At 42.2% G+C, this 21,167-nt stretch overlaps 1 protein-coding gene across 1 annotated transcript in view; it reads left to right on the top strand.

The window, feature by feature from the left end:
• Positions 1-21,167, top strand: part of RPS6KC1 (ribosomal protein S6 kinase C1) — a 335,059-nt gene that overhangs the window by 25,417 nt on the left and 288,475 nt on the right. The window contains exons 3-4 of the mRNA XM_030196044.1: positions 923-1,043; positions 18,389-18,504. Of these exons, the coding sequence (XP_030051904.1) occupies positions 923-1,043; positions 18,389-18,504 (237 nt within the window). The remainder of the gene's footprint in view (positions 1-922; positions 1,044-18,388; positions 18,505-21,167) is intronic.

Below are 21,167 nucleotides of genomic sequence, written 5' to 3'. Positions count from 1 at the left end.
GAGCTGAACTCCTGCATTGTAGGGTGACAAAGACAAAAGAAGACATCTGGGAATTAACTTTGGCAAAATGGAGCAGTTTGAAGAAAGTTAGTTCATTAATTTTCGTGATCCAGGTGAAAACAAAATCCATGATGTACAAATTTAACCCGGTGGAATTGTTGGAGACGAGGGCTATCTGAATTCAAGAAAGCTTGGGACGAGCACGTGTGATCTGTTAGAGAGAGGAAGAGAGAGTACATGGTATGGATGTACAGGCTGGATAGGCCATGTGGTCTTGATCCGCTGTGATTTTCTCTGTTTCTGTGTTTCAGTTATACTGGGGGTAATTCTATAGCAGTAGGCTATATTCAGGTGTGTAGTGTGTTCTGGAAAATAGCCCTACTTTGGGCTCAGGCCCCCTCCAAACCTGAACTGCACCTTTTAAGTGGCTGGTGGGGATACCAAAGCCCCGCTAGCCAAAGAAGTTCCTTGCTGAGCCGCTCTTATACGCCTCGTGTTGTTGCAGTAATCCATAAGTCAGCAGGGTGCCTCCATCTGCCGACGCCAGGACTCCTCACGTATGCTTAGTTTGCCAGCAAAAGTATTATTTTTAATGCACTCCGGGGGGGGGGGGGGGTATTGCCCCCTTAGTCCAATTTTGTGCCCCCTCAAAATCAGAGGACTGGCTATGCCTCTGCACATATGTCGTCATTCTCAACATTTGCATGCGTAATCAGCATGTAAATATTAGTACCTGCCTTATAGAATTACCCCTAACATGCTTATTATGCTGGTTTAATATTTTATTTATATAAAAATATATATTAAGCCTACAGGTTGGTATTCACTACATGAGGATTATAGATCTTGTAGCTACTCTCAGCAGAAACAAACTATTCACAATAGTTTCTTTTCATTTTTACTTCTTTTCTGTCTGCTCCAGATAGTCGTTTGGAAGAGGTACAGTGACTTTAAGAAACTTCACAAAGATCTGTGGCTAATTCACAAAAGCTTATGTAGACACACGGAACTGTTCCCGCCTTTTGCCAAAGCAAAAGTATTTGGTAAGCATGCTGTGGCTTTAACACTCCTCTCACTGTTTTGGCAGTTTCTGGTGATGGCAAGTATGAAGGCGGGCGAAGACCTGGCGAGATGGCAGATCTGAAAAAAGTTGTTCATATTTGAGTAATGATTGATTCTAGACAAAAAAAAAAAGCTTCAAATGTGGCACGTTGAAATAGATGGGGCTCCATGTGGTGTTGTAGCAGTTGATTTAATGAACTAACCTTCTTGTTATGTGTTCCTTTGGGGTTTATTTTGGCTAAGGTCAATAGATTTCTTTATATCTGAACAATTTTGTAGGGAAACCAGTTAAACAACAAATTTGGACACGTCATTGTGAATAAAATCACACACCAAGCCTTTATACCAACTGAATTATTGATATATACAGTGGGGGAAATAAGTATTTGATCCCTTGCTGATTTTGTAAGTTTGCCCACTGACAAAGACATGAGCAGCCCATAATTGAAGGGTAGGTTATTGGTAACAGTGAGAGATAGCACATCACAAATTAAATCCGGAAAATCACATTGTGGAAAGTATATGAATTTATTTGCATTCTGCAGAGGGAAATAAGTATTTGATCCCCCACCAACCAGTAAGAGATCTGGCCCCTACAGACCAGGTAGATGCTCCAAATCAACTCGTTACCTGCATGACAGACAGCTGTCGGCAATGGTCACCTGTATGAAAGACACCTGTCCACAGACTCAGTGAATCAGTCAGACTCTAACCTCTACAAAATGGCCAAGAGCAAGGAGCTGTCTAAGGATGTCAGGGACAAGATCATACACCTGCACAAGGCTGGAATGGGCTACAAAACCATCAGTAAGACGCTGGGCGAGAAGGAGACAACTGTTGGTGCCATAGTAAGAAAATGGAAGAAGTACAAAATGACTGTCAATCGACAAAGATCTGGGGCTCCACGCAAAATCTCACCTCGTGGGGTATCCTTGATCATGAGGAAGGTTAGAAATCAGCCTACAACTACAAGGGGGGAACTTGTCAATGATCTCAAGGCAGCTGGGACCACTGTCACCACGAAAACCATTGGTAACACATTACGACATAACGGATTGCAATCCTGCAGTGCCCGCAAGGTCCCCCTGCTCCGGAAGGCACATGTGACAGCCCGTCTGAAGTTTGCCAGTGAACACCTGGATGATGCCGAGAGTGATTGGGAGAAGGTGCTGTGGTCAGATGAGACAAAAATTGAGCTCTTTGGCATGAACTCAACTCGCCGTGTTTGGAGGAAGAGAAATGCTGCCTATGACCCAAAGAACACCGTCCCCACTGTCAAGCATGGAGGTGGAAATGTTATGTTTTGGGGGTGTTTCTCTGCTAAGGGCACAGGACTACTTCACCGCATCAATGGGAGAATGGATGGGGCCATGTACCGTACAATTCTGAGTGACAACCTCCTTCCCTCCGCCAGGGCCTTAAAAATGGGTCGTGGCTGGGTCTTCCAGCACGACAATGACCCAAAACATACAGCCAAGGCAACAAAAGAGTGGCTCAGGAAATAGCACATTAGGGTCATGGAGTGGCCTAGCCAGTCACCAGACCTTAATCCCATTGAAAACTTATGGAGGGAGCTGAAGATGCGAGTTGCCAAGCGACAGCCCAGAACTCTTAATGATTTAGAGATGATCTGCAAAGAGGAGTGGACCAAAATTCCTCCTGACATGTGTGCAAACCTCATCATCAACTACAGAAGACGTCTGACCGCTGTGCTTGCCAACAAGGGTTTTGCCACCAAGTATTAGGTCTTGTTTGCCAGAGGGATTAAATACTTATTTCCCTCTGCAGAATGCAAATAAATTCATATACTTTCCACAATGTGATTTTCCGGATTTAATTTGTGATGTGCTATCTCTCACTGTTACCAATAACCTACCCTTCAATTATGGGCTGCTCATGTCTTTGTCAGTGGGCAAACTTACAAAATCAGCAAGGGATCAAATACTTATTTCCCCCACTGTATACGGCTGATATTCAAAAAAAGTTATATGTTCACCTCGGATGGTGAACATGCACTTTGCTATCTATATATTTTTAAAAACTTACAGATAGTATCAGTTTTTTTTCAGTTAGGTTTTTGGTCCGATAGTATCCATATAACAGTGGTTCTCAACTTTTCTTCTGTTGTGACACACCTAACAGATAATGTCCGTGAGCATGGCACATTGAACACTACAATTTGCAACTGAACAAAAAAAACCCCCAAACAAACCTTATATACCATTCCACTGCTGCCGATAATGGTGCAAGAGAAAAACAGATGTAATGGTAGTGCTTCCGACGTGGAGGAGATCGGTGCGCCATGGGCCTGCAACATTTCCAGTTGGGCTGATGACAGGAGTAGGGACTAGTTATGGAGATATTAAGTATTTGACTTCCTGGTTCTGAACTCTTCCCAACCCACCACACAAATGTTAAGAAAAGCACAAGGTGTTGTCTGTCAAATTTTTGGTGATACACTGGTTGAGAACCACTGCCGTATAAGAAGGGGCTGGCTTTGGGGTGGGACGAGGGTAGGCTAAAAATATATCTTTCTCAGTAATATTTAACCGCTAAAAGAGTAATTTCCTAACAGGTTACATATCTGTGATGGCCATATTGGCATCTATTTCCAGCTTATGTGTCTTTCTATAAAATACAAGAGCTAAACTGGCCAGAATTGCAGCTAGAATGAAGTTACACACATTTGTACTTGTTCCTAACCAGGTGTAAGTTGTGGTACTTAAAGTACGTGTGTAAATCATGACTTTGCCCCAAAGCACAACTACACGTGGACTTTTTTAATAGTATATGCCTTGCAGCATGTGTACTTTTATGCACATAACTTCTGAGGTTTTATAAAAGCTCTTTTATGCAAGAAATATCCTTTATAGTTAGGCCTGCTGAATGGACATTACCAAAAAAATAACAATTCTGTCAGTATATTCAGCATTGCTACCTATACAGATGGTGGCGCTGAATATACATTTCCCCCCAAATTCTGTATATGGCGTGCAGTGGGTGCACTGTTATAGAATAAGGTTGGTTGCATGCATAAGTTAATTAACTGTTTCCCAGGTCCAGTCCTAGAGTACCCCTTGCCAGTCAGGTTTTATCCACAATGAATATGCATAAAAGAGATTTGATGGCTCTGCTAGGGGGGAGACTTGAGTCAATGGGATTCTATACTTTTATCTGCGTGGATGATGTCACTATTTACATCCCTTTTCGAGGTGACATCCAGGGAATTCTGTATAGGATTAAACCTGACCTTGATCTAATGGAATCCTGGGCCTCTGAATTCAGGCTAAAATTAAATCGGGAGAAGTCTACATTTTTGGTAATAGTTAATCTGTTCGATCATGATCCCTGCAGCAATTTTAGCATTGACTGTATTTCTTATCCTTTGGAGTCCATTCTAAAATTTTTAGGGGTTGTTGTTGATTGGCACTTAACCTTTGAATCTCAGGTGTCCTCGGTGGTTACTAAGGGGGCCTTTTACAAAGTTTCAGTAGGCTCTATGCGCATGCAGCGTGTGCCTAAATGAGACGTTATAATTCCTTTGTTTCAGTCCATTGTGTGACAGCACCTCGAATATCGTGTTCAATTCTGGTCACCACATCTCAAAAAAGAGATATAGTGGATTTAGAAAAGGTACAGAGAAGGGCGACGAAAATGATAAAGGGGATGGGACGACTTCCCTATGAGGAAAGGCTGAAGCATCTGGGCTCTTCAGCTTGGAGAAAAGATGGCTGCGGGGAGATATGATAGAGGTCTATAAAATAAGGAGTGGAGTGGAACGGGTAGATGTGAATCATTTGTTTACTCTTTCCAAAAATACTACAACTAGGGGGCATGTGATGAAGCTACAAAAGTAGTAAATTTAAAACGAATTAGAAAAATGTTTCTTCACTCAACGTGTAGTTAAACTCTGGAATTTGTTGCCCTAGATTGTGGTAAAGGCAGTTAGCTTAGCGGGATTTTAAAAAAAGGTTTGGATGACTTCCTAAAGGAAAAGTCCATAGACCATTATTAAAATGACTTGGGAAAAATCCACTGCTTATTTCTGGGATAAGCAGCATAAAATGTGTTGACCTTTTTTGGGATCTTGCCATGTATTTGTGACCTGGTTTGGCCTCCGGCCTGTCCCAGTCTGGCAATACTTATGTATGTATTTAGGTATGTACTTATGGTCTGGAACTTTAAAGTGGGGGGGGGGGGGGGGGGGAGTTATGGGGCAGGTTTTGAGCCGTTTGGAGTTTCTTTATGATTTGTTCTTTGCATCCCACATAAATTCCGTTGCAGTAGTCTAGGTGGCTTAGAGGGGCATAATCGAACGGCGCCAGCCATCTCCGGGGCCATCTCCGCAAATGGGCGGAGCCAACCGTATTTTTGAAAAAGATGGCTTGCCATCTTTTTCTTCGCTAATACGGTTGGCCTGGCCAAATATCAGAGATGGCCGGCATCGATTTTCGGCGATAATGGAAACTAATGCCAGCGAGTGAAGAAATATTGTCTCTGCTTTGTTTTAAAATTTACTACTTAGCAGCTTCATTGCTTGCCCCCTAGTCCTAGTATTTTTGAAAAGAGTAAACAAGCGATTCACGTCTACCTGTTCCATTCCACTCAGTATTTTATAGACCTTTATCATATCTCCCCAAGTTTTCTCTGAGCTGAAGAGCACTAGCCGCTTTATCCTTTTCTCATAGGGAAGTCGTCCCATCCCCTTTATCATTTTCGTCACTCTTCTCTGTACTTTTTTTTTCTTTTTTTAAAATTTGCATTTCAGTTTTACAACAAAGCTATAAATCTTTGATAAGAAATCCAGATTATAAAGAAGAAAGTTAGAATATACATTCCAAAATAAAAGGAAAATAAACTTAAACTTAGTCCACATTAAAGTGGTAGCTCCTTGTGACTCTGGGCAAGTCACTTAACCCTCCATTGCCCCAGGTACAAATAAATACCTGTATATAATATGTAAGCCGCATTGAGCCTGCCATGAGTGGGAAAGCGCGGGGTACAAATGTAACAAAAAAAAAAAATTAATTCTCTTGCTGAAGTCATCCAGGTCTGGGGAAGATTCAGAAATCACAAGTTATGTCCCTTTGCATGTTTTCCAGATTTTCCACTTTCCTTAATAAGATGGACTTATTTTGTAATAGCAGAACTTATGAAGATTTTAAATCAGTAATAGCTTTGTTCATCAAATCAGTTTTTGTAGTGCAGGAATTAATCTTATACTCCAAATTAGCAATTTAGCTGAAAAAGCTATAGAGACAGGAATAAATGAGTAGTAAACTCGGTGCAAACTTACAATGGCCTCCCATAGTGTGTCCAGGGTCACTGTCTAGGGCTTCACTAATGGCTTCAGAGGAGGAAATGACACTGAAGAAGTAGACAGATCCTCTGCTTCTGATGGTAACACTCTGGATCGCAACTCCTCTGTCGTCATTGAAATACCAGCCACTATCTTCCCAGATACCACAGATGTTGAAATTTCACCTGGAATCAGCAGCTCAGCGTTCCCCACTATGCTGAGGCCTCCGACATCCTCCATTACCAGTGGGAGACAGACCTAGTTTGCAACACTTCCATGAATCGGGGGAGTTTCAGGTCCTCCCAGGCTCAGCGAAATCTCACTGTCCAAGCTGGGACTGTTCCCCAGTTCAGCAGCAGAAAAGCTCAGTATAGGAGAGGTGACTGCAAAAGATGTAATAGCAGTCTGTCGCATACCGCTAGGAGAAGGAGGAACTCCTCTCTGCTTCCCTCTGTGTTTTGGCATTCCAATGAAGAAGAATAAACCAAGATAATACTGCCAACGTAGGAGCTCCTGGAGGTATGTCTTACTCCGATGCCATCTTGGATCTCTCTGTACCTTTCTAATTCCGCTATATCTTTTTTGAGATGCGGTGACCAGAATTGCACACAGTATTTGAGGTGCGGTCATACCATGGAGCGATACAAAGACATAACGTTCTCATTTTTGTTTTCCATTTGTTTCCTAATAATTCCTATCATTTTGTCTTCTTAGCCGCCGCTGCACACTGAGCAGAGTGTTTAAACGTGCCATCAACAATGACATCTAGATCATTTTCCTGGATGGTGATTCTTAATATGGTTGCATCACATAGCTATAGTTAGGGTTCCTTTCTCTCACATGCATCACTTTGCACTTGCTCACATTAAGTGTCATCTGCCATTTGGATGCCCAGTCGCCCAGTCTCGTAAGGTTCTGTTGCAATTTTTCACAATCCTCTTGTGATTTAACAATTTTGCATAACTTTGGGTCATCAGCAAATTTAATTACCTCACTAGCTATTCCCATCTCTAGATCATGTATAAATATGCCTTATATATCTCATAAATCCAAACAACAGGGTTACCAAATAATTATAACAACAATAGTATCTATAATTTCATATATCAATTGTTGGTACTAATATTGCTAAAGTCTCTCAACTAAATAATTACATTAAAAATATGTACTTCTTCAACAAATATAAACTGATGACAATAAAATCGTCCTCTCAGAACCACAAGTTTACCTACTTATATCAAACACCCTGGGTATTATTTATGCACACTTTATTAACATTATTGTAACTATAAAAATATTGTTAGCTTCTCTAACCATTCCCAAGGGTGACAATATTTCCTACAATTAAAAATTCCTACAATGAAAAACCATCTCACAGAATTCTGAAACTGAAATTAATGTAATCCTTCTAATAGGACAAATTAGTCTAAACAAGCTACTCAATGTCCATAGCTTCTTCCATGCAGAACATTCAAAATTCTCCACACCAACGAGCCATATATAATTAAATTTGATATGTTCCATTCTTCATCTCAAATTCTTTGGTGACTTTGAAAACCTTTCTTGGAGTTAACCTTAGCTGTGCAAATAAACATGCACATACTCCAAAAGAACGATCACAGAATCTAGGTGTCGTCATTGATGATATGTTGAAACCTCCTGCTCAGTGTGCTGTTGTGGCTAAGAAAGCAAATAGAATGTTAGGTATTATTAGGAAAGGAATGGAAAACAAAAATGAGGATGTTATAATGCCTTTGTATCGCTCCATGGTGCGACTGCACCTCGAATATTGTGTTCAATTCTGGTCGCCGCATCTCAAAAAAGATATAGTGGAATTAGAAAAGGTACAGAGAAGGATGACGAAAATGATAAAGGGGATGGGACGACTTCCCTATGAGGAAAGGCTAAAGCGGCTAGGGCTCTTCAGCTTGGAGAAAAGGCGGCTGAGGGGAGATATGATAGAGGTCTATAAAATAATGAGTGGAGTTGAACGGGTAGATGTGAAGCGTCTGTTTACGCTTTCCAAAAATACTAGGACTAGAGGGCATGCGATGAAGCTACAATGTAGTAAATTTAAAATGAATCGGAGAACATGTTTCTTCACTCAACGTGTAATTAAACTCTGGAATTCATTGCCAGAGAATGTGGTAAAGGTGGTTAGCTTAGCGGAGTTTTAAAAAAGGTTTGGACGGCTTCCTAAAGAAAAAGTCCATAGACCATTATTAAATGGACTTGGGGAAAAGCTACTATTTCTGGGATAAGCAGTATAGAATGTTTTGTACATTTTTGGGATCTTGCTGGGTATTTGTGACCTGGATTGGCTACTGTTGGAAACAGGATGCTGGGCTTGATTGATCTTTGGTCTTTCCCAGTATGGCAATACTTATGTACTTAAAATGGACTTGGGGAAAATGCATTGCTTATTTCTAGAATAAGCAGCATAAAATATATTGTACTGTTTTGGGATCTTGCCAGGTACGTGTGACCTAGATTGGCCACTGTTGGAAACAGGATTCTGAGCTTGATTGACCTTTGGTCTTTCCCAGTATGGCAATACTTATGTACTTATGTAAGGTGTAATCACTTGGTCTGTATATTGACCATGTTTTGCTTGGCTTCATCAGGAGACCAAATCCTAATATAAAAATAAAAACATAATCACTATATAGCTTTAAACAATATGCTAATTAATACAAACTATCGGAATTCATACCATCTGCCACAGCAGGATGAGGAGTCTTCTGACCGCTTGGCAATGGTGTCTTTAGCACTGGAGACACTAACACATGCACAGTGGCTTACTCTACTTCTAGATATACCTGACTCTTCTATAACAGGTGAGGTCAAAAACAATTATGCTGTCAGCAACAGTGACCAATCCACCTCTTTATTGAGCCCATTGGGCTCTACAGTGTTCCATTGAAAAATAAATTTCTGTTCCTTTAGGCATAATTTCCTCACAATATCCCCTCCCCGGTTAGAATTCAACTGCATAAGAACTACAATCTTTAACTCATTGACAGAGTGCCTCTTTTCCAACCAATGTGATACAACGGGGCTTCTATTTTCTTTGATCGTATGTTACTCAATTGCTGTGCCATTTGAAATTTAACCTTATGAATTTAACCTTACCTCTCCTATATACCAGAGATTGCAAGGGCATGGACATTGAGTAGCTTGTTTAGACTAATTAGTCCCATTAGAAGGATTACGTCAACTTCATTTTCAAAGTTCTGTGAGGTTGTTTTTCATTGTAGGAATTCTTAATTGTAGGAATTTCTGTCATCCTTGGGAGTGGTTAGAGAAGCTAACAATATTTTTGTAGTTACAGTGATGTTAAAAAAGTGTGTATAAATCATACCCAAGGTGTTTGATGTAAGTAGGTAAACTTGTGGTTCTGAGAGGACGATTTTATTGTCAGCTTATATTTGTTGAATAAAATACATATTTTTATATATCTCATAGGGAGAGACTCCAATTTGAGAAAGGGGGAGACCAGTATGCTTACCTCCAAGGACACTAAGGTCCTCCTAAGGAGTATCCTTAACCACACCCTCTCCAAAAGACATTACACAATGTGATACCCGCAAGTGAGCCTTCTCCGGAGTAGCCCCCACACTCTGGAATGCACTCCCTGAAAGGCTTCGCTTAACTCAAGACTATCTCTACTTCAGGAAACAGGTGAAAGCTTGGCTCTTCATCCAGGCCTTTAATGGAAGAAGTATCTAACTTGTTAGTCTCACTCACACACACACAAGGAGTGACATGGTCTGCACGTACTGCAGCAGGACATGTTTATCCACTCCTACCCTAGCTGAGATAATATTTAACCATCTCTCTGACATCATATGCACCTTTCTTTAAATTAGTCATCTTACTTTCTAACTCCTATTACTCTCTTAACCTGTCTATATGTTCCATCTTTGCTTATACCCTACACTATTAATTAAAATGTTATATTATGTATTGTGTTGGCTTTGTAAGTAGTATACTATGCATTGTTATTTGAATATTTTTATTGCTGTAATTGTCTATTGGTCATGTTTGATTTATTCTTATTGTACACTGCCTTGAGTGAGTTCCTTCAAGAGGAATATGTACAAGAGGCTTATTACATTAGCTCTGCTGGGACAGAGTATTAGTCGTGATCCCATGGGAACTTTGTTAGGGAAAATGGACCTCCTGAGGATAAGAGGGAGGGGCTCTCAATTGATAGTCTATGATTTGGGGTTCTACATGGAATGTTGCTGCACTTTGAAATTCTGCATGGAATCTTGTTATTCTTTAGAATTCTAGAATCTTGCTACTCCTTGGGGTTCAAAAAACAGTTTATTCAGAATATTCGTATCAAGGACCCGACACGGTCCGTGTTTCGGCGCCAAAGTGCCTGCCTCAGGGGTCACAAACAACTTTCTCTAAGAAGAAGCTGATTGGCTTGAATAATTCCTTTATGTATGCACGTGGTTACAAAAACAAGTTAATCCACAGAGAGAACAAAAGACCAGCCAATCGATCAGCAAACCCCAATCAGCTTCTTCTCAGAGAAAGTTGTTTTTGACCCCTGAGGCAGGTGCTTTGGCGCCGAAACACGGACCGTGTCGGGTCCTTGATATGAATATTCTGAATAAACTGTTTTTTGATATTATCTCCCTATTGGTTTGCGCATTTGTCAGCCTCTAGTTTTGCTGTTTTGCCTTGACTCTCCGTGGAGGCTCCTCCTGTCTTCTTGGATTTACTCTTTGGGGTTCTACATGGAATGTTGCTACTATTTGGGTTTTTGCCAGGTACTTGTGACCTGGATTGGCCACTGTTGGAAACAGAATGCTGGGCTTGATGCAGTGGCGTAGCGAGGGAGGCTGCCACCCGGGGCAGTTCGCCGCTGCGCACCCCCACCCCTGGGTACAGCATGACATTCCCCCTCGGCCCATCACCCAAGCCCCCCCTCAGCGCATCAACCCCCCCTCGGTGTATCACCCAAGCCCCCCCCCCCCCCCAGAGTGCATTCTTGCCTGCCATGTGCACGCCGCTGGGGGGGTGTTGGTTCCGCTGGTTCCTTGCTCCCTCTGCCCCGGAATAGGAAGTAACCTGTTCTGGGGCAGAGGGAGCAGGGAACCAGCAGAGCCGACACCCCCCCCCAGTGGCGTGCACCCGGGACGGACCAACACACCGCCCCGCCCTTGCTACGCCACTGGCTTGATGGACCTTTGGTCTGTCCCTGTATGGCAACACTTATGTAGTTATGTATTTATGCAATCGATGGGGAAAAAGAGCATACTTTGTCACTAGATAGGTAAGGATCCCCCAACACATTAGTTAGAGGAATTTGTATGGGTGAGGTGATGGAGTTTTTTTTGGTTCTGAGACCCCACACCAACAGACCCAAACAAAAGTGAGACATTTAGTCAGTATTATATCTTGGTCAATGAAATTCTGTCCCTCTCTTATTAATTCTGATGATCAAGATCTTCAGATTATGTGGTTTTAGAATTGTGCTCATCAGTAGAGTTTTTGGATATTAGACGGGGTTTGCAGCAGGGTTTGAGTTGCTTCTTGACGTTCTAATGAGTATTTTGGGAAATGTTTTAAAATGGGGTTCAGGCACAGAAATGCACATTTCTGAAGTGAAACATGCTGCTGTGTGCCGTCTTAAAATATAAAAGATTTACATGCTTTTAACACGTTCTGATTGAGTCTATTTGACTAATTACCTGATAATGACACCCAAATGAATGTGAACAAACCTAGTTTTCCTAGTTCCCTTCCTTCTACCCCTCTTCGAACATTGTGCAGGGTGGGATTAATTGGCCAGGTCTCCAAGACCTCACTGAACATTTTGGTCCACACTTGTATTGCACGTCCTGTGGCAACTTGCTGTTGAAGGGTGTGAGAAATGTGACTTATTTTTGACTTTATATCCAGGAAGTAGAGAAGGATTTTGTTGAATCTAGATGCTGGCAGCCTTTGGGTTTCTGTGCAGTTGGTAATCGCTGGTGAGTAATTCACTCTGCAGAAAGCAGGGAGGCTTGCAGATGGCAGCTTCTGTTTAGATTGCCAACACGTGTTTCATATAACCTTCCTCAGGGAAAGTGGCATTTGTTTAATTGAGTTGTACTTCTAAGAGTGGTTTGGATTTGAAAGCAGTTTTTGCATAAATAACTTAACCATCCTCATGGACAATGCATTTGAGTGGGTTTTATAATTCAGGATTGATCCTATGATTTATAGTGGGATGGGATTAGGTAGTGCGGTTGTGTCTCTTTTCTGTATGAGACATACATTGAGGACATAGCAAATAAGTGCCCTTTATGCACAGTGTGCTTTGGATTGATGAAAATCAGGGTTAATATATTTTAGACATTCATCTTCCCTTTAAGTGCCAGTTTTTGCTAGCAGCTCATTTGGATTTCTGCTGCCTCATATGCTGTGCTCAGTATTTTGCCTGATTGCGGGTGTCAGCTGGATGGCAGATTTTATTTATTTATTATGTACCTATACCATCTGCTGCATCCGTGATGCTCCTGGAGGCTCCCTCCCCCCACCCTACCACAAATCTACAAGATTTCAAATGAGAATACCTCATGTCTGAGATCAAATTGGTCCCTGCTGCATGGTAGATATCGTTTGTGGCATGAGATAAGTTCACTAAGCATATGCAATGTAAATTACTGGTACAGCAGTTATGGGACTGCATGAGAGCTGAGAGATTTGTAAAGCATTTCAGGGATTACTTTATTTTCTATATGATATGACATACAGTTGACATATTGAATTGTTGTTCCACTTCCCCCAACTAGCCTGTTTCAAGTTAGCAGTTTTGGTCTTCGTTACAATGTGCTGCCTGGTACCTGTATCATTTTATTCTATTCAAGAAAAGGAAAATATTTTAAAAAAATACGGCACAAGATGACTGTACAACTTTTGTTTTTTTAAATTGTAGAAGAGCATGTGAGGCCACGCTGCCATGCGGCGCTTTGAAGGCCTGCTCAGGATGCAGGCATTTAAATGACTGGCATATAACTTCTGAGACAACCAATAATCTGAGCGATTGTATTAGGCTATCAAAACAAATGACAGGGGTGGAATTAAATGTAGTGTAGGTAGGTGGTATCATGATTTTGCCCTTGGGGAAAATACTATATCACGTTTCTTTCCAGCCTTTCCTGCACTTTTGTCTTAGATCTTTTCCGTTCTGCTTGCAGGAAATAACACATTGGAATTAGACCTGGGAGTGTGATGCAGTGATAACAGAGCAAGCTGTTGCCATTACGTTTCATTCCCAGGTTGCTGCTGCTGTGGCTTCAGGTTGGATCACGGGATTTCTTTCTAGGAAATGACCACTAGCCAGGTCAAGACCTTCCCTTATTCCACTATATAAACTGCCTTTGTTGTAGTTTTCATAAAACTTTCCATAGTCTTACTATATTTCATCTGTAGTCCCCAGTGAATAAGGCACGTGCTTACATTAATGTTCAGACTGGAGTTTCCCTAAATCCTTTAACACATGACAGATGCTGAACATTGACTACTAGGGTTTATTGATTTTACAAACTAATTCTTTCTGTTTTGAAGTATTTTAGCTTTTGAATGCAGATAGAGATTTACTGTTTCCTCTTTCCCCAGTGCAGGTGTTTGAGGGTAGTTAAATACTGAAGTTACCTAAGGAGGTGGTAGGATTACTGTTTTTTTTTTTTTAACAGCAGATTATACAAATATCTGATTAATGTATTACACCTATTCGCTCATTTTGTAAAGTTGCATGCCCAAATTTCTGACTAGCTTGCAAATTTGTGCACGTAATTTATAGAATAGTGCCAGTTGTGTCTTACTTAATTGTCAAATTATGCATTAATTGACCTTAAGGACCAATAATATCCCTTAAGTAGTGCTAATTGGTGCTAATTGGCACTAATTTATAGTTATGTGCATAACTGTACTAAGGCACTATTCTATAAACTTAGTGCCTAAATGTTATATTGCCCAATGACAATATGCATGTACATGGGCAGGTCAGGGGTGTGACTTGCAGTTGTGTGCATAATGCATAAATGATAGTGTTCTGTAATTTGAGTGCAGCTGCCAACTTTAGGTGCAAACATTTACATCAACCGTTGACATAATATAAGTGCTTATGCTTAAAATTAGGCGTGCGCATGCAGATTTATGCTGTATTCCATAACAGCAATTTCACGCATAATTACTATTTTAGAATTGGCACTCGGTGCCCGTATGTTTTGTGCCTAATCTTTGGCGCACTTTCTTGAATCTACCTCCTAGTGTCCAAAAAACCTTGTTGTGGGATTTTCATCAAATTCTTAAATATAATCTTTTTATGCAAAGTCCTCTTGGAACACTATTTGCCAGTTTTAACTTGCACCATTGTGTTTCCCAACTAGACAATACAGGTAATGAAAGCCTTGGGCCAAAGGTGTACTGTTTTCAAGAATTCATGAACTGACTTCCAGGTGATTTGCACTTCTGCTGCCCCCGCCTTTAAGCCTGATCCTAGGAAGGAAATAGTTGGGAATTAGAACTAATGCCAGGCAGACTTCTACAGTCTGTGCCCCAAAATTGAGAGAGAGAGATTAAGTATCTGTATTTTTATTTATGTATTTATTGCCTTTTTTGAAGGAATTCATTCAAGGCGGTGTACAGTATAAGTCAAACATAAGCAATAGACAATTACAGCAGTAAAAATATTCAAATAACAGTACAAAGTATGGCATAGTATACTACTTACAATGTCAACACAATACGTAATAAAACATTTTAATTGACAGCATAGGGTAAAAGCAAGGATAGAACATATAGATAGGTAAGAGAGTAGGAGGAGTTACTGAAAATAAGGGGACTAATTTAAAAGAAATTTGCACATGAGGTCAGAGAGGTGATTAAATATTATCTCAGCTAGGGTAGGAATGGATAAACATGTCCTGCTGCAGTATGTGTAGCCCGTGTCACTCCTTATTTATGTGTGAGACTAACAGTTAGTTACTTCTTCTATTATAGGCCTGGTTGAAGAGCCAAGCTTTCACCTGCTTCCTGAAGTAGAGATAGTCTTGTGTTAAGCGGAGCCTTTCAGAGATGCATTCCAGAGTGTGGGGGCTACTCCGGAGAAGGCTTGCTTATGGGTATCACATCGTGTAATGTCTTTTGGAGACAGTGTGGTTAGGAATACTCCTTAGTGTCCTTGGAGGTGTGTAGAGGGTGATCCTGTTCTTCAAGTACTCGGGGCCGTTTCCTTTAAGGGCCTTGAAGATCAGACATACAGTTTTAATTTTAGCCCTGTATTGTACTGGTAGCCAGTGAAGGTTTTGCAAAAATGGTGTAATGTGGTCACATCACTTGCAACTTTCTATTAGTCTTGCTGCAACATTCTGAATTAATTGGAGCTGGTGCAGACTGTTTGTAATCAGATCAGTGTAGAGTGCATTACAGTCAGTGGTGTGCTGGAGCCGGCTCACAAGAGCCGGTTGTTAATTTTTTTAAAGATCTTGCGAGCTGGTTGTTCAGCACGGCGAGCTGGCTCCGTTAAACGAGGTACGCATGGCAGGAGGGCGCCACAAGCCATGCTTACCCCATTTACCTCACCTCCCACCACTGCCTTCGTTTGCCTGTGCCACCCAGCGATTCTCCTCCCCTGATTACCTCCGTCGAAGCGGCCACGTCATTACTACTACTACTACTATTTAGCATTTCTATAGCGCTACAAGGCGTACGTAGCGCTGCACAAACATAGAAGAAAGACAGTCCCTGCTCAAAGAGCTTAAAACCCTGCCCATCTCTAGCCTTCCCTTAGTGAGTTCGTTCCCTCAGTCCCACCTTCTGATGTCATTTCCTCTTTCCGCGAGGGCGGGACTCTGAGGGAACAAACTCGAAGGGAAGGCTAGAGACTGGCAGGGCTTTCAATAACGCGGCCGCTTCGACGGAGGTAATCAGGGGAGAGAGGAGAATCGCTGGGTATGGATGGCTGGAGGGGGGGGCAGGGGAGAGAAGAGAATCGCTGAGTATGGTGTGGCTGGAGGGGGGGCAGGGGAGAGAAGAGAATCGTTGGGTATGGATGGCTGGATAGAGGGGGGCAGGGGAGAGAAGAGAATCACTGGGTATGGATGGCTGGATAGAGGGGGGCAGGGGAGAGAAGAGAATCACTGGGTATGGGTGGCTGGATAGAGGGGGCAGGGGAGAGAAGAGAATCGCTGGGTATGGGTGGCTAGATAGAAGGGGGCAGGGGAGAGAAGAGAATCGCTGGGTATGGGTGGCTGGATAGAGGGGGGCAGGGGAGAGAAAAGAATCACTGGGTATGGGTGGCTGGATAGAGAGGGCAGGGGAGAGGAGAGAATTGCTGGGTATGGGTGGAGGGAGGGCAGGGGAGAGGAGAGTTGCTGGACATGGGTGGATGGAGGGGAGAGGGGAGTTGCTGGATATGGGTGGATGGAGGGGAGAGGAGAGTTGCTGGACATGGGTGGATGGAGGGGAGAGGAGAGTTGCTGGACATGGGTGGATGGAGGGGAGGGCAGGGGGGAGAGGAGGGTTGCTGGACATGGATGGAGGAGAGGGAAGGGAGAGAGAAGAAATGCTGGACATGATGGAGGGGAGGGAAGAGTGAGGAAGGAGATGAGATGAGGGAAAAGGAAGAGAGGAGAAAAACAGCACATGGATGAAGAAAATAGACAGAAGCTGGATCCACTGGACAGTCAAGTCTGCAGAGGACCCAGCTTTTACTTACGGATGTAGGACAAGAAATGAAGAAGAAAGGCGGAAAGTAAAGAACTAAATGGAAAGGAAGCCCAGGAAATGGAGTTAAGAGGACAGATAGCAAGCAGCAGAATCAGATACTGGGCCAGCATGATCAGAAAAACAAAGTCACCAGACAACAAAGGTAGAAAAAAAATCATTTTATTTTCATTATAGTGTTTGGAATATGTCCACTTTGAGAATCAGGTGCTCAACATTAAAAGTTTATATTTTATTTATTTATTTATTTGTTTATGGCATTTTATCCCACATTAAACATGAATTAGATTGGAACCTGGGATCATTTAATTTTTTTTCCTGGAGTAATGCATTGCCCTCCCCCCAGGCTCTCTCCCCAGCTATAGCCAGCTCTGCAATTTGGGGGGGGGGCGGGGGCGCAGAGGTGGACCGGGGAGAGAGCCTGTTGTTAAACATTTACCGGCACACCACTGATTACAGTAATCCAGTCTTGATGTTATCATGGCATGCACAATTGGGATAAGATTTGCCTCCTCACTGTAAGGAGAGAGGCAGTGTAATTGTCACAGATAGTAGAAGCAGCTCTTGAAGGTTGCTTGGATTTGGGGAATCAGAGTAAGTGTTGAATCTAACTGTATATCATATTGCATTCTAAATGTATGCTATGATTACAGGTGTGGCTTGCAGACCTGGTGAACTGGGTTCAGTTCCTGCTGCTGCCTGCTGGTTGGCAGTGGGTTGAGATCCTGGGGAATCAGGTTCGATTCCCTCTGCAGCTCCATGTGACCTGGGCAAGTCACTTAGCCCTCCATTGCCCCAGGTACAATATATAACTTAGATTGTGAGCCCATTAGGGACAGTGCAAAGTACCTGTAATAGAAATGGTAAACCGCGTAGTCACCTCAGGGATCACATGCGGTATATCAAGTGCTAAAAATAAATAAATAAAATTCTATTGGGTGGGGGGGAGGGGGTAGAATCATAAAGTTGATATTTGCAAATGAATGATGCTAGTTAGCGGTGTGGAAGGGGAAGAGATTCTTAGGGCTCAAAGCAACAGTATCAGGAGAGAGAAGAATGATATTGTGGTATTATGCTACGAGATTGCATCATATAACTGCCTGTATGAGGTTGACGAAGTGGCAGGCTCCCAACTGCCTTATTTATGATGACCGTGTTTAATCATGAAGAAGTGTAACCTGTGCAGAGTGTCCGATACAACTCTGACTACTTTGTTGGGCAGACTGGATGGATTGTACAGGTCTTTATCTTGTCAAAATTTACTGTGTTACTATGAAGCTGTTTCTTTCATTGTAGGGCGATTTGATAACAGTGTGATAGAAGAGCGAAGACAGTGTGCTGAAGACTTACTGCAGTTTTCTGCCAACATCCCTGCCCTTTACAACAGCCATCAGCTTGAAGAATTTTTTAAGGTATTTTTTTGTGTAATATGAAACCACTAATGCAGAAACAGAGAAACTGAGGCAGGCAAACAATGTAATGTAATATGGCTCTTGTATCCTGCTAACACCCATTAGAAGAACACAGCAGGTAACAAAAAGCGATAAAAATATAAAAAGAATAGTACATTCTGTTATATATATTTAAACGGTTTTTATTAGATTTGCAACAAATATAAACACAGCCACACAAGGCTCTGCAGTTAACCCTTAACATATCTCAAGCTAATTATACAACCATTCGTCAATAAACATATGTCATTTATGCATTTTGTGATACAGCCTTTTATTTTATTGCTCTTATCCCGCTTATCCTTCCCCTCCCTCTCCCTCCCTTCCCCCCACCCCCCTCTCGACCTGGGAGTTATTCAGTGTAGTCTATGGTTTTATCCTTCATTTAAGAGCAAACTTCGACCTCTCTGGCTTAGACTTTTCAGATAAGGGCCCCAAACAGCCAAGAACGTAACTCTCTTGTGCTTTGAGAGCCGGGATTCTCTAGTCTCCCAAGAAGCCATCTGGTGTAATTGATTCCTCCAGTGCCAATATGCTGGAGGATCTTTACTTGTCCAGTACTGTAAGATACATTTCTTGGCTAGTAAACTCATCTTTCTGAGCAATATTGTTTCAAATTTATTCTGCCCTCTGAAGGCCCCCGGGATGTCCAAGATCAACTGCTCAGCTGTCCCCAGAATCCGAAGCCCCAGTCGCTCCTTCCAAAAACTTCGGACCTGTGTCCAAAATCTTTTCAAGGCGGGGCATCTCCAAAACATGTGTAACATTGTGCCAGGGTCTTTTCCGCATTTGAGACACACTGGTCTCCGGTTCTCTCCCATGTGAGCTAGTTGGACAGCAGTTATATATCCCCTATGGATACAACGATAGGCACATTCTCTTAAGCGAGCATCAGCTACTAGTAAAGGTATTCTTGCTGTCGATTTAGTAATGTCCCATGAAACTACTCTAGTCCCTAATTCTTTTTCCCATGCGCTCTTCAAATTCCTATAATCTCTGGGGGGTCGCCATCCTGATATTGTTTTATAGAGCAGGGATATCGTAAGTTCACCTTCACCCAAAGAGTGAAAAAAATTTGTTACCCTATCCCCCATCCGGGTTCTCAAAGGGTCTCCCGGGAGAGAGGCCATATAGTGTCGCACCTGTCTTATAGCAAATCTGTTACCCCAGGAATCACCCACTTTCCCCAGTATTTCTACTTCTGTAAGGGGGTGCCCACCTCCATCCACCAGATGTGCCAGATAGGAAATCCCCTTCTTTGCCCAAACTACAAAGTGTCGGCTCGACAAGCCTGGTAAGAATTCACAGTTCCCACATATTGTTAATAGATCCGTTATTTCAGGGTCTCCCCCTAGGTGTCGTATAAGCACTCTCCACATCTCCCTGAACGGCCGCAACAGCACACATTCACCGAGCCCTTCTGGCAAATCACCTGTTTTGTGGTGTAAGAGTGAGAATAATTGATAAGGTTCCCAGAGTGCCGCCTCCAGCACAGTGGGGGTGTATCGCTGTGTTTCCAAACACCAATCTCCTAGATAACGCAATTGGCATGCCTGGTTGTATAGTTCTAAATCTGGCATCCCCACCCCCCCTCGACTCCAATTACCTACTAAAGTCGAGAAGCGAATTCTTGGTTTTTTGCCCCTCCAGCAAAACTTTGATGCTAATTTATAGAAGTTGGGGAATAACACCATTTTAATCAAGTTCACTCTACCTAGCATTGATAATGGTAGATCCAGCCATCCTTGTAACACCTTCTGAGTTTCCTGCAGCAGCCTATTGATATTAAGGTCATACAGCCTTGCCGGATTTATGGGCATCAGTATTCCTAGATATTTGAAAAAAGTGTGTGCTTTCCTCAAGGGAAACTCGCCTCTCCACTGTTGCCATACTTCCTCCGAAGAGGCTAAAGCCTCTGACTTCTCCAAATTTAAACTAAGGCCCGCATAATCTCCGTATTCGGAGAAGATCTCCAGCAAAGCTTCCAGAGAGTTCTGGGGGTCTGATAAATGGACCAAAATATCATCGGCAAATGCTGCCACCTTAAAGGCCTCTCCCCCTATTGATATCCCCGCTACCGCCTTTTGCTCCTCAATGTCTCTCAGCAAAGGATCCAAAGTTAATACAAATAATAGAGGCGATAGAGGACAACCTTGTCTAGTTCCCCGATTTATTTCAAAATCCCTTGTTGTTATACCATTGACTGATATTCTGGCCTTCGGTTTTGCATACAAAGCTTTGATCCCTGACAAAAATCTGTCCGTGATTCCATATTTCTGAAGGACCGCGTATAGAAACTTCCATTTTACTTTGTCAAAGGCTTTTTCAGCATCAAAGCTTATTAACAAAGACTTTTTATTCCCTCGATTTCTGGATTCTAATGATGCCAGGACCTTACGGACATTCCTAGTAATTTTCCGTCCCCTCACAAACCCCACTTGGGAGTCATGTATAAGTTTCGGTAAAAATCTTGCTAATCGGTTTGCTAAAATCTTAGCCATCAATTTCACTTCATAATTTAGGAGCGAAATAGGTCTATATGACTCAGCTAACTCCGGATCCTTCCCTTTTTTAGGAATTACTATAATGCAAGCTGTATTTAGATCCGGAGGCATCTTTTCCTT

Source organism: Microcaecilia unicolor, chromosome 3 (genome assembly GCF_901765095.1).
Source record: "Microcaecilia unicolor chromosome 3, aMicUni1.1, whole genome shotgun sequence".
Taxonomy (NCBI): Eukaryota; Metazoa; Chordata; class Amphibia; order Gymnophiona; family Siphonopidae; genus Microcaecilia; species Microcaecilia unicolor.
This window is presented reverse-complemented; position numbering and strand designations above follow the sequence as displayed.